Source organism: Haliotis rufescens, unplaced genomic scaffold (genome assembly GCF_023055435.1).
Source record: "Haliotis rufescens isolate VD_foot unplaced genomic scaffold, xgHalRufe1.0.p SCAF_18, whole genome shotgun sequence".
NCBI classification, from domain to species: Eukaryota; Metazoa; Mollusca; class Gastropoda; order Lepetellida; family Haliotidae; genus Haliotis; species Haliotis rufescens.
This window is the reverse complement of record NW_025963868.1, coordinates 32430856-32445159: the sequence shown is the minus strand read 5'-3', so window position 1 is coordinate 32445159 and position 14304 is coordinate 32430856. Positions and strand designations below refer to the sequence as shown.

At 40.7% G+C, this 14304-nt stretch overlaps 1 protein-coding gene across 1 annotated transcript; it reads right to left on the bottom strand.

Annotated features, from left to right (window-relative positions):
• Positions 1 to 472: 472 nt before the first annotated feature.
• LOC124113954 lies at positions 473 to 13257 on the bottom strand. The gene is made up of 4 exons (XM_046474456.2): positions 12948 to 13257; positions 2453 to 2584; positions 2190 to 2321; positions 473 to 2013 (listed from the first exon to the last, which is right to left on the bottom strand). The coding sequence occupies exons 1-4, from the start codon at positions 13249 to 13251 to the stop codon at positions 1748 to 1750; spliced, it is 834 nt and encodes a 277-aa protein (XP_046330412.2). The 5' UTR covers positions 13252 to 13257; the 3' UTR covers positions 473 to 1747.
• Positions 13258 to 14304: the final 1047 nt, after the last annotated feature.

The following is a 14304-nucleotide window of genomic DNA, read 5'->3' as shown; positions in this document are numbered from 1 at the left end:
GTTCGGAACACAGATGTTGATTTGGTAAAACGTTCTCTGTTTAGACTGTCATAATGTGCGTTAGGACGCTCATATTTTAGAATAGAAGACTAGGCTTGAGATGGCAAGGGTAATATAGGCTAGTGGACACGGTTGCCTCTGGAAGATGTGTCACCATGATTGCGTCAACTTCTTGGGATGCTGGAAACACTACATTGACTTTGGGTGTTCGTTGGTTAGAAATAAACTGCCAAAGTCCTGTATTTTGTCACTGCAACCATGTGACGGTTCTGGGGTAGAGCTTTCGGTAGCGACTTGTGGATCACTCCCAAAAACCTCCAACCACACAGTTAGTATTATTTAAATTATCAAGAATTATTTCACAAGAAAGAAATACACGGTGAACTTTTATTACATCACAAAGAAAATTATTATTCTTTTAACAGTATTACATTCAGTGAATGATGTTCACAAGGATGATTTTACATACACTTCCATTTATCAATTTATGGAAAAATGGATCTCGGAGTTTCCCATGGCAATCAAACCGGACACTAGGACGTGGATATAAGTGAGAGAGTGAGTTAGTTGGGTTTAACGTCGCTTTTAATCTCGGATTTTCGCAAGGGAATCAATCCGGTCACTTGGTCGTGGATATCAGACACGCAAGACACGAATATATAACTCGTGAATCCGAACTTACATTCCTTAGTCTCGAACAGGCAATGCTTTCTCTCAAGCTTTTCGATTAACGACAACCGATCAAACTGTCAACACAGTGATGTCATACCGGAAGAAGTATCTCGGCTCGAGGATACGGTCGGTTGAACTTCGGGAATTGCATTCCACCAGTGACAGAAGTTATTTTCGGTCGTGTCACAGTTATGTAGGAATATACAAATCATTTAGATATACTAGATGCACTTTTTGTAGCAATGCAATGCGGATTTAAGCCAGTATGCTACAAGAAGTAGTTTCTTGGACCAGACTCACGGATATAGGTGACGTCACACGAACTCTCCCGTTGCCAAATCGAAACAGGTGAGTTGGAACGTATTCACATTTTGTTATTTCACATTAAACAAACAGTCAGTAAGATCAGTGGTGGTATACGTTAATTTATATAGCAATAACGTTTTCGGTTGTACGAATGCATACAACATGTACAGTTTGATTAATATCACTGTCTACTGACAGAAATATACAATTCATATGACGTTACGTTACATAAAAGTAATATCCACATATGCTTGAATTGCCTGATACGGTTTCTTGGTTTGTCAGTCCCTTATCCATGTTCGTGGGCTTCACCAAGCTGCTTATCGACTGAGAGCTGTATTACCATCAAGCCGTAACAGGCAACTACGTTTGTCGTAAGAGGCGACAAACAGGATCGGGTGGTCAGGCTCGCTGACTTGTTTGACACGTCATCGCATCCCAATTGCGTGGATCGATGCTCATGATGTCAATCACTGGATTGTCTGGTCCAGAATCGAATATTTTCAGACCGTCATCATACATATACAGATATAAACGACAAACAAAGTAAAGTAGAGTAAAGTATTACCTCAAAAAACTGTTCAATGCGTCATTTAACCCAACTCACTCAAAGACAAAGGATTTTCTCCACTGCAGACTGTTCTGCATATTTAATAGTAATCAGGGGATACATCCAATGCAAGTTTTGAGGAGACAGATTTACACACAAATTATCGCTTTTGCATTGTCTTCGATCCATCATCAACCTTTTATATTCATCATCGTTACATTAGGCAGCACAGTTTCTTGTTGAGAACACCCAGCCGTCCACTTCTGTTTCACGGTAAATCCCATTAACATCGAGATAGCCCACTTCTTGCAGAGAACACCTGCCATCACTGAGTTTCATGTCTGTGCTCACACAAACATACGTGGTCTGTGTGACGCATGCTGTGACGCACTCTTCAGGGGTGAGGCCGTAGGAAGTGATGGTGTTATGACCAGTAATACCAAGTCCAGGATATTTGGTCATATCAAAGCCATACTCCGAACACACTGAAGACATAAAAGAAAACACTGTTATGTAAGGTATAAAATCTTCAAACTTATTTATACGTCGTGCTCTACCCGGAGCATATTACTGACAAGTAACGTTTATGTTTTATGTAAGCCACAAAGAGGTCAATGCTATACAGAAAAAAACAACCGAATTACATTCATGACAGACTCACCTCTGACGCAAGTGGCGCTTGTCGGACTGTTACTGTAGCCGGGAGTACATTTGCATGTCCCCTCGTAGCAGACTGACATGGTCACAGAATAATCCGCATTGTTCTTACATTCATCTCCAATTGTTCCGGTCTCTACAAAAGATGAAATAAGTTAGTTTGAGACTGGTGTCAACGTAAACATACATATACACACACTCACACACACGCATACACACATACGTACACACACACGCTGAACTGACTGACATTCATAACAGACTCACCGCTGACGCAAGTGACGTTTGTCGGACTGTAACTGTAGCCGGGAGTACATTTGCATATCCCCTCGTAGCAGACTGACATGGCTTCGTGACAGTCCGCGTTGTTGTTACATGCAACTCCGATTGTTCCGGTCTCTGCAAAAGGTGGAATATGTCTGTGTGAGACTGGTGTAACGTAGATAAAATACAGACATGCATGCGTGAATATATACATACATAATAGTAGATACATACATGCATGCATGTATACATACATACATACATAGACACACATTCACACACGCATACACACATACGTACACACACGCGCGCATACACACACACACACACACACACACACACACACACACACACACACACACACACACACACACACACACACATGTACATACACTACTGCCTTGAAGTTCATTCCCGTAACACGCTTTGAGAATGCGTGTAACACGCATGTGACACGTGAGCATGCGTTGGTCACTCGCTGCACACGCGTGTGCCATGCATATAACAGTGAACTGGGTTTCAGTTGAAGTCCGCAAATATATCAAATGAATAGTGAAATAAAACAAAACAGTGAGATGTGAATCTTGAGTTATTGAGCGGCCATTGACCTGTGTTCACAAGACCATAAACACAAGGTCGGCCCTAACTAGTGTTAGGGTGCTTGACGCAGATTTATTGCTACAGGAACCCCCGAGTTGACAGGATTTTGATAGAATTTTGGATCTTCCCAATCGCCGGGTGAGACCATGTAGACAGAATCTCGTTAGGGTTTGTGATTTTTACATTTGCCCAATGACCATAGTGAGTATTACTGGGGATTCAAAGGTGACAGTTTCTTATTAGAGGAAATTGGTTGTGAGTACTTATACCATGTAGATAGGATATCTTTAGGCTTTAATCCTTTCTTTCTCTGTGGGTAATCCTTTCACGTTGATGGAAGGAAGTCACTCAACCTGGTCAGGACAATGGTTATGTTCAAGGCTCGCGATCATGAAAAAATCACTAGAGGTGTTGATGGAGGCTGGACATGCAGCATACAGCATTTCGAGTGTAGGCTGGCGTCTCGTCTTTGTTTCACTCGGTATTTGAAACTTTGATATACAAGGCTACGGCCACCACGCCATTCACAGGTACATTTGTCTATTTACAATGAAGTTGTTTAGCGTTCTCAGTGTTTATATACTATCTCACTGATTAGTTGTTAACTGGTCACTGCAACGTGCCTTAATTATTTCAATTTCAGTAAACTGGGTTTATTCACATGTTAGCTTTCATAGGTTGTAATTGATACTTGTAAAATCCTCAAATGAGTTTACTCACTTACTACTGTGTTACTACTAGCGTTTTTAGCATGACGTCAGTGCTTGCATCAACACAGTAACTGCTAAAAGCGGCGTAAAACCATGCTCACTCACTCACAGTAACTCTTAATCCCATGCAGTGTGCTAGGAAAGTGAGGATATGAATCTCTGTGTCAAAGATGACCAAACTAAGTTAGAATCCTTGTTTATCTGTGACATCTTCCAACTGTTGACTTGTTAGTAAACTTGATGAGTGATGATGAAGTTGGATATTCATATTATTATAGTTTATGAAAGGTTTGTGAAAAGACCTTTTTATGAAATTATGCTCCACTCTCGAGAAAAATATATTGTCTGCGAGAAAGTTTAAATGTCATGTCACATCAGCATTTTTTCAGATATATTGCAGCGAAATAATTGCTATCCTCTTGGACTACATGTAACATGGCTGCTTTTACATTTCATGCTTGACTGCCTCGGTAGTTCATGATCAATTAGATTTTTAACTGTGTAAACAAACCAGTCAAGTTTGCAACAGTAGATAAATTTGGACCGCAGTTACCGATTAACAACTTAAGACATAAATACAGGGAGTCGATATATAACCAAAGTTATGGTCCTGTCGAGACGATTGACAATTAGAACCGTGCAGTAAATGACAGTAACTAATTTGAACATTCCTCAGTAATGTCATAAAATACGTCATTACCCATAATAGTCCAAAAGACAGCTTCCAGCTTTATTGTAGGGTCAATCGCTTTTGACATGTTTAAACTCACTTTAAGGGACATGCCAAGTCAAAACTGGCCGCCCTGATAGTGTTCTTAGGTTTGACAGCAACGTGGACTTCAGAGATAGATATGACTCGTATTAAATGAAACATCAATAATTATTAATAATGGATAAAATTAACTATAGCCCGGGAGGATATTCAAAAGGTATAGGAGCAATAGAAAAACGAGCCACTGCGGCTGAGGTATCTGAAGATGTAGCCAAGGATTGGTTAAAGAAACAAGCGATATGGCAAATATACTTACCGGCCCCGCATTCTACAGCAAGGCAAAACGTTTTTAATATTTTCACAACAAATGAAGTTCATCACACTGACCTACCATGTTTCTCCCATGAGAAGGTAAGACGAAACACATATAAGTACACTTTAACCACAGTAGATGTAGCTAGTCAACCATCAACCTCCAAAGATTCAACAGAAGTAGCTAATGCACTGAGCCGCATATATAAACGCGGACCATTAAAATGGCCCAAGTTATTTAAAGTAGATCCTGTTCGCGAGTTTATGGGATCAGTTATTAAACTATTAACAAAGCACGATGCCGAAATAAGGCGTGGTGAAAAAGAATCCCACCGTATTCAAGCTAATTTTGAAAGATTTCACCGAACATTAGCTGAACGTTTCTTTGGATATCACTATGTGATTGAAATGAAATCGGATTGATTAAGATCAACGAAATGGGTGACAAGATTATCAGCACTAAATAAAGAAGTAACGAGATTAATGAGGAAGAAACCATCCGATGCAATTAAAATTATATCTGTGACTTCCGTATCATCACCTTCGAGGACTGGTAAAGAACAAAAACTTCCGGATAGAGTGGGCGTAAGATATTTATACCCGCCCGGTGAGCTCGATAAGGTCAACGTCGTGCAACCGATCCGATTTGGTCTCTTAAGATATATAACATAAGTCGATTGGTTATGAAAGAAGGCGAGCCTATTCTATATTATCATCATGATGGACCAGGCAGGGGATTTGTAAGAGTTGCTGATATACTCAACAACAAAAGTTCTTGTGACACCAATATTTTAGTGTATTTTTCAAACGAGTAAAGTTTGGTTTTCAGTATTGTAGTGCATGTATGGAATCAAGTCACAAAAACGCAACTGCTACAGAAAAACATGCATTCCATGCAAAAGTTGACTTTTATGCAAGCCCCATGCATTTCATTAGCCAAGAATTGGTATAAGAACATGTGCGTACACGGGATTCCATATGCATTGTTTAGCATCGTGCTGACAACAACCACTCAGAAAAACAACATAATTACACAATTATTCAACTTTACGAAATGCCACGCCAGTCCGAAAAGCCGAGCGAGCCATTCGTATGCTTGAAGCAGGATCGAGTCAATGTGATGTTGCAAGACAATTTAACGTCCACAGAAACACAATTTAGTGTTTATTGCAACGTTGGCAACAGACGAATGCAGTCAGAGACCTTCCTCTGACTGGCAGGCCACGCGTAACAAAATCGACATGACAACTGGATTCGAACAACACACCTACGAAATCGATTCCAGCCAGCAACAGTGACTACATAGAGCATCCCTGGCCTTCGACGAATATCTTCACAAACCGTACGTCGTCGCCTCAGATGTGCATGTATTGTCGCCAGAAGACCCGCCAGGCGTCCCATTTTGACAGGAAACCAGCGATGGACGGATTCGAGTGTACCGACGACGAGGTGAACGTTACGTCAATCATTGTGTCATGGAAGAAGAGCGGTTCGGGGGCAGCAGCGTTATGGTATGGGCTGGGATTACAGCAAGACAGAGGACCCGTTTTATAGTGGTAGATGGAAATCTCATTGGACAGCGCTACCGCGACCAGATCATCGGTCCTGTTGTTCTACCGTTTTTGCGTCGACATGGCCCAGGCATTACCTTTCAACATGACAACGCCCGGCCGGATATTGCTCGACTTGTTCAGGATTCTCTTCAACAAAACAACGTGAATGTCATCCCCTGGCCGACTCGCTCCTCTGATCTCTCACCAATCGAGCACAAGTGGGATGAGATGGATAGGCACCTTCGAAGTCAACCACGTGTTTCACAGACACTCGAGGAACTTTGAAACATGCTCTAGCAGATATGGACGGATATCCCACAGGACTTTGTGCGACGCCTGGTCCATTCCATGAGACGACGATGTGTTGCTTGCATCGCAACCAGAGGTGGAGACACACGCTATTGATTTGTAAATTGACTTTTTGGCATGTTCATGTTTTTTTATGAAATCACACATTTTCTGAAGTCAGTAAATCAAACCATTTGAACACTTACAGGAGTCTTTTATCAGTTGCAAACCGAAATTGCTTCAGACTTGGTAAAAACGTAACTTGCGCTAAATCTTATTCAATGTCACAGGAACTTTTGTTGTTCAGTATAGTTGCCAGTGATACAGTGTTACCGCCATAACCATAATCATAAGTAGTTACACCATCCTTATCAATCCATCTCTTTGTATCTAAGGGGGATTATGATGTCTTCATTCATTAATTCATTCTTAATCCATATATCCTGTGATTAACACTTCTTAAAGTGTTCATCTCGTGTTTGAATGTTCTACTATTGAATAATGCTCCTTTATACTATTCGTGTTTGATATGTTTTATTACGACATACTTCTTGACGCCCTTAGTTTTTCTTATCTCCCCATTATCAGACATCTTTATAGAATACATATCAGGTCTTAATCATTCATACTCAGCAATAGGAGTTCCAGCACATTCAACCTTCATCTTACCTAATACCTTTATATTTACCGCGCTGTGCAGTGGATGATTATCTTTTGGGTAATCGCTCGTATCGTACATATCTATCTTTTTTTTGCCATATCTTTATACACATCCTCGGTTTGTATTTCCATCAACAACCAATCAGTATCGGTATATAACACCTCGCGTCCATCAACGTGTTCCTTCTTTAGCTCTTTGTAATAAAACTAATAGATTAGACAAGTCAAGAATACTCTTACTAACGTACACCAGTCTGTTGAATTTATATCACTCTTCTGCATATGTAATGTCGCTAAGTCGCTATCAAATGTCTTTCTTCTGTTAAAAGCAGGACTGGCTATAAGTTTCCTAAGTCTTTCTTCCTCATTAGATCTGACCAATGTAACATCTACACGCTTCCTTAGATTCTCCATAGTTCTACCAAATACTAAGTTATTCATGAGCTTATATAGATTCTTTTCGAAATCGCTCGTTGCAATCTTTCCCTTTATCTGTGTTCAGCCTTAAATAGGGCTCCATCCAAGATCTTTGATCAAGAACTCTGTGTATTTTCTTTATTTTCATGCCTAGTGATAGATCTGGAGATTTTAGTAGTGAACTATATATATTATGTTTTATCCATCAAATTTGTCAGAGTTTTTCCACTTGAGCCAACCTAGTATTACCCATCAAGGAGTGTTGATATTCTGACATCCAACCTCCATTAACCATTACTCTTTCAGGAGCTAGCGCATAACTGTTGTGGTCTTTGTGTAACTCTGCTGGATATTCTAAGTCAACTTCTAGTATGTAACCTTTATCAGAATTTGTGGGTATATCATTCACAGAGATATTTTGTACCCACTCAAAATCACCAGTGGACAAAGGTTGGCTGATAGCCCATCAGTACAAATGGTTGGTGTCGAGATATAATATGTGCATATCGGGTTCACTCGAATCATATCCTGCCACTAATTTATTATTTGCCTTTGAATACCTTTTCGCCGTCATCAATATACCACCTCTTCATCCTTGCTCAACAAACAAGTGCATATCATAATCGGTGGGTAATTTTAATTCTACACCGATCTTCTTCAACAATTCATCACACGATATTCCGGGACTGGAATAGTACCATGCTTGATCCAAGCCATATTGTTTTAAACATGTCTTTCTAAATGTCTCGAATATATTGGCGAGTAAAAATACTTCGGTTTTTAAGTACAGATCGTGATAATCTCCTTAATTCTTACAACCTAATTTATCCGTCTCCGTCAGAGAGTTTGCATAATCGTCATCGATAATTTTAGATTCTGTTAACTTACTATAGAATGATTCAATGGGTGGTAATTTAGTTTCGTCAAATCTAGACCAATCATCCATATATTCGTAAGGATATACACCTTTTCTCAGCAATAATTGCGGACACCGATTGGTATATTGATTTGTTATTGCAAAGTCATCGGGATTGTTCACATTAGCTAAATTGTCAAGGGAAGATAATAGACACTGTACGGAGTCTTGAATCTAAGTCCACTACTTTGTTTTGTTCTCGCTTTCCTATCCTTGTTCGTATAATGTGAAGCGTTACACAGTAATTCGGGGTAACAATTTTCTGTGCTATAGCATCAAAGTCCAGAAATAAGACTAGCAATTAACACTATAACCATGATGCAATCACTTTACTTTGAAAAATCCACAAAGAACAATATATAGGACGCCTTTTTACTATGTATTCCTTAATCGATATCAATAATTAATTTATGGATACCAATGAATGAACTTAATTTGATTGGAAATGTTTATTGATATGGAAAAATCGAATATCTGTAGTCTTCGTCTCGTCTCATCAACCTTATGCCCATTTTTAAATAATTCGTGAAGATAGCAACAGTATCGTAACATTTACATATACATGTTTAGTCATATTCAGATGAAGCTTCTTCCCTTTATTTAATCAGTTTTCATTCTGGCTCTGTATGTGGAACACAGGCTTTAGGATTACACATGCATCTTGTTATCATTACATTTTAATGCGGTTTGAATATAATTATTATTTACTATCGTACTTACTTTATGCCTTACATGAGACGTTTTATATTTACATGTCACCACAAGTTAAAATTATTGCTTGGAAGCTCAACATACTTGACAATTTCGATAATTTTGATAAGACTAATAAACTATAATGTACGTTGAAAAAATATATATATATTGTAAATGTCAAAATGATGTATCTAGGATCAAGTAGAAGAGTAGCGAGTAGTGACAGTGGCTATGGGAATATATTAAAAAAGCCTGTGAAAACAACACTGCTTTAGCGCAATGTTTTTAAAAAGTTCCGAGAAAAGTGGGAAAGTGCAATAAATCAGGTTAACAGTGTCAGAGGCAAGGGAGGTAATAAACTAAGGCTATACAACCAGTTCAAGAAAGTTGTCAGTGTGGAACACTACAATAAACTCCCGATGTCAAGACAAAACAGAAAAGCTCCCGCCGTATTAAGATGTGGAGTTGCACCAATAAAACTGGAAATTGGGCGCTATAATAACCTTCCGGTCAGTGAGAGAGTATGTTTTAATTGTACAGATTGTGTGGAAGATGAGCTGCATGTTCTACTTCAATGTCCAGTTTATAATGATGTCCGTAAAGAGCTTTTAACAAAATGTATTGATGTGTGTCATGATTTTAATCTTCAAAATGATTATGTTAAATTGTGTTTTATTCTCCCCAGCCCTATTGTTGTACATGTTGCTGCCAAAACCTGCAATGCTATTTTAAACATACGGAAATATATTTGATATACTGTATAGTGTGTTTAACTTTTGTGTGTACATTAACCTTTTATTTATTTGTATTTTAGTAATCTGTATTTGTATATTTTAACGTTTCGTCTCTCATAACTCCAATAGGAGTGGCTCATTTACATATTATATATACTGAACCGCAAAAGAAACGCGAGTACTGTGTGACTGAAAAATGGTTTATTCACAAGGCGAGAGAGAGGTCAAATAGGATAAGTCTTAGACACTTCATGTTTTGCATGCACATTGACCACAGTCCATGGAACGTTCTTGCAAGTTCTTGCTTTGGGCCGATCACGCACATGGAAATGGTGGGGTGGGAAATGTCAGTACCTCGTATGCCCTCAACACAGCCATACACCTACGGTACATTGAGTGTGGCAGGCGGTTCACGAAGGCCATAGGCACCTGTGCCCACACCCTGACGAAAGCTGCCTCCAGATCAGCACGAGTTCTTGGTGTTGGTACCACCTGGTTCAGCCGTCTCTGTATTTCATCCCACAGGTGCTCGATCGGGTTTAAATCCGGGCTCATAGCCGACCATGGTATGGTTTGGATGTTGTGCTGGTGCAGGAAGTTCCTGGTGAGCCTGGCCACGTGGGGACGCGCGTTGTCCTGCTGGAACACGTGGTTCTGGTGACGTGCGAAGTAGGGAACGATGTAAGGTCTCAGGATCTGGTCAGTGTAGCGTTGCGCTGTGATGCCATTCCCCCTGCCAGCGCCAATATTGTGAAACACATGAGGGCCAATTCTCTGGTTCAGGCCTATAGCACCCTAAACCATGATGCTCTGACCACCCCACGGGTCTCTTTCCATGACACAATGGTCCGTATAGCCCACACCCATCCTTCCCCACACCCTCACTCTCCCATCAGACGTGGATCCACAGTACCGGCTCTCGTCAGAGAAGACAATTGGCCTCAACTGTTGATGCCACCAATGTCGGTGTTGTGCAGCCCATTGCAGTCGTGCCTGGCGGTGGCGGGCGGTGAGGATGGGCACTCGAGCGGGCCGACGGCATTACAGGTTGTTGTGAGTCAGCCGACGTCGTACCGTATCGTCACTGATCGGTCGCCCTCTAGTGCCAATGGTGTTTCGAGCTGTCACACTGGCTGGTCTGAAGCGATCCCGTAGGTGTTGGCGGTGGATGAACCGATCCTGCCTGGGCGTGGTCACTCGGGGGCGTCCACGTCGGGCGCGGTCTGCAGTACTGTTTGTGATGTTGTAGCGCTGCTGCAGACGGTGGATGGTGCTGACGTGAACATTGAAAGTGTTGGCCACAACCTGGGACTGTTGTCCAGCTTGTAATCGACCGATCGCTTGTTCTCTCTGTTGTGTGGATAATCGAGGCATACCTGCCGCATCAAAATTACGAGTGCCAGAAAGGCAGTTCAAGTTGATTTTTTATACCCATAGCCTCCATGAGTACACGTGCATGTTGGTGTCCACGGCAAAGCATGGTAACTGTTACCCACGGCCTTGGACAAGGCTGCGTTGTGGCGACTAATTTCAGGCCTCGTTGTACCGTTCGATGGAATGTTTGTCTCACAAACGCATCAGGACGTCACGGAATATTGACACCTACAGACTTGACATATATTTTCCGCATTTTACCATATATAATTTATATTTTACAATCTCGCGTTTTTTTTGCAGTTCAGTATATATATTTATATTTTTATGTGATATTTGAGGTTAGACGTAAATAAAATATCTGTCTGACTGTCTGTCTGTTTAGCTTTCCTTGTGGCCATTGTGCAACGGCTATTTTATACACAACCCCGGCCCGCTCCCACCAGTCTCTTCCTACTCTCATTAATTAAAAGGGGGCGGTCGGGTAGCCTAGAGATTAAAGCGCTCACTTGTCACGCTGAAGACCCGGGTTCGATTCCCGACATGGGTACAATGTGTGAAGCCCATTTCTGGTGTCCCCCCGCCGTGATATTGCTGGAATATTGCTAAAAGCGGCGTAAAACCATACTCACTCACTCACTCATTAATTAAATGCTGCACTTTACCAGCGTCACGGCTATGGAGCTGAGACAAAGAAACACAAGTAATTAGGGTACAAGAAAAGCAATGCTCCGCCAAACCTCATAAACATGATCACTTAAAGTCGTACTACAGACGTTCAGTGTCAAATCATAAAAAAAGAACATTTGAATAGCTGTAACACTTAACAGGATCATGTATTCTAATAAAGGGGCACTGATCTAAAGCAATTCCTGGTTGTTGCCTTTGTTATATTAGCGCAATGTTTACCTCTCCTTGTTCACGATCTGTGCTGCGCCATTCGTAAGCGCATTTGCCACTTTTATTGGTAGTATAAGGGCGTATTGATCAACAAAATGAAATACCGTTTTGGAAATAATAAGGAAATGTAGGTATCTTTTTTGGTAGTTATGATAAGTCACTTGCTTGGTATTGTGCGATTTTCGTTTACACTATTTTGACTTATTTCTTATTTTATTGTGTTTATATTTTTACAGTCAAAATGTGCAAAGTTTTCACTTAGGGAATATATTAAACGCCTAAATATTCAGTTGAGATATGAAATGAGACATCAGCAAGTACATATGATAAAATGTGTATTAACATTGTTCGTCAGGAAAACAAAATATTCTCTCCTTGTTACCACCTCCAAGTTCAGCTTAGCATGGGTCTTCCTTTGGTCAAAATTCTGTTCCACCTGAGTTACGAACGGGGTGCACACGGGTTGCGTAACCCCTTGCCTATGCGTGTAAGGGGAATCAAATTCTAGGCAATAGTGTACATACATACATGAAGCCCTATATCTGGTGCCCCCCGCCGTGATATTGCTAAAATTTTGCCAAAAGCAGCGTGAATTCAAAATCCCTCTTATCCTTACACAATTTACCTACCTTCAACTGGATAGAATATACAGTTGCCCGTGTCAACAATTTCGTCAAACTCCTGTGAGTTTCCCTGTGAGACGTTGTTGCCAGTACAGACACCTGTTAAGGGGTTGTACTGAAATGAAAGACACTGGTTGTCGCTGACGCATCGCGTGGCACAGCGAACGTAGCTGACCACTCCATGGTTGGTCCACCTTTGAAATCCCAGTCTTTTCACGTCATTGCAAACCTTGTGAAAATACCCAAATTGAAAACTACTTTGAACTCCACACACAAACACATAAGTGAGGAGAACTCTTAAACCAGCCATCGCGTTTACGACTACTGCTGCTCTAATTCAACTGAACGTATTCTGTACCTAGTTGCAATGATTACTAATACCCAATCCATATTGACACTGTGCACGTGATGGGGCGTTTTCTCTGTTAAGTAGAAATACATATCATGATTCACAGTGTGTGCTGGGGCATTTACTTTCTTAAAAGTCAGAGATGGAACGTTTTCGCTGAGAAGAAAATCATTATTGACAGCGTGTTGGGGCGTTTACTCTTTTGAAAGTCAGAGATCCAATCTACGATGCATTGTTGGCACACATCATTATCGTGAAAGTAAAGTATAAAACAGCAAATATAGAGCAATTAACCGATCAGGACTACTTGTTTTGGACTCCATGTTTATCAGAACAGATCGCAAGTTCGGAGGTTCACATGAAAGTTTAACCAGTGCTTTTCAATCGTTCACACTCAAATGAACTCAGCAAAACTGACGTTCAATTCTTGTAACTTCATACTTTGTAGTTCAACCCGTGAAGATTTCGAGGTGGAATAGGTCTTCAGCAACCCATGCTTGCCATAAAAGGTGTTGTAAAAGGCGCCTAACAGGATCGGGTGGTCAGGCTCGCTGACTTCGTTGATGCATGTCATCGATTCGAATTGCGTGGATCGATGCTCATGCTATTAATCACTGGATTGCTGAAGACCTGTTCTACCCCGGATAATGAATGTGAATGTGAAAATGAATGTTAATATGAATTTGAATATGATATTGCATGCTAATAGGAATTTTAATATGAATACGAATGTTAATGTGAATGTGAATTTCAAAGTGAATCTGAATGTTAGTGTGAAAGTGAATGTGAATGCGAGAGCAGCCCTTCATAGATAAATTCAGCAACTCGCATATTTGGAAATCTGAATATATCTGTTTGTTTGTTCTTAAACCCTGCAAGCAGCAATATTCCAGCCATATGACGGCGGCCGGTAAATAATCGAGTCTAGACCAGACAACCAAGTGGTTGATATCGTGAGCAACGACCCATGCCATCGGCGTATGATGACGCGTAATCAACCAAGTCACGGAACCT

Bases quoted from the DNA above. Each gene is read 5' to 3' on its own strand.
- LOC124113954 (XM_046474456.2), bottom strand. From the start codon at position 13,251: ATGGCTGGTTTAAGAGTTCTCCTCACTTATGTGTTTGTGTGTGGAGTT. The intron at 2,322-2,452 runs GTGAGTCTGTTA...CATCTTTTGTAG, and splicing joins AAACGTCACTTGCGTCAGCG to AGACCGGAACAATTGGAGAT. The intron at 2,014-2,189 runs GTGAGTCTGTCA...TTATGTCTTCAG, and splicing joins AAGCGCCACTTGCGTCAGAG to TGTGTTCGGAGTATGGCTTT.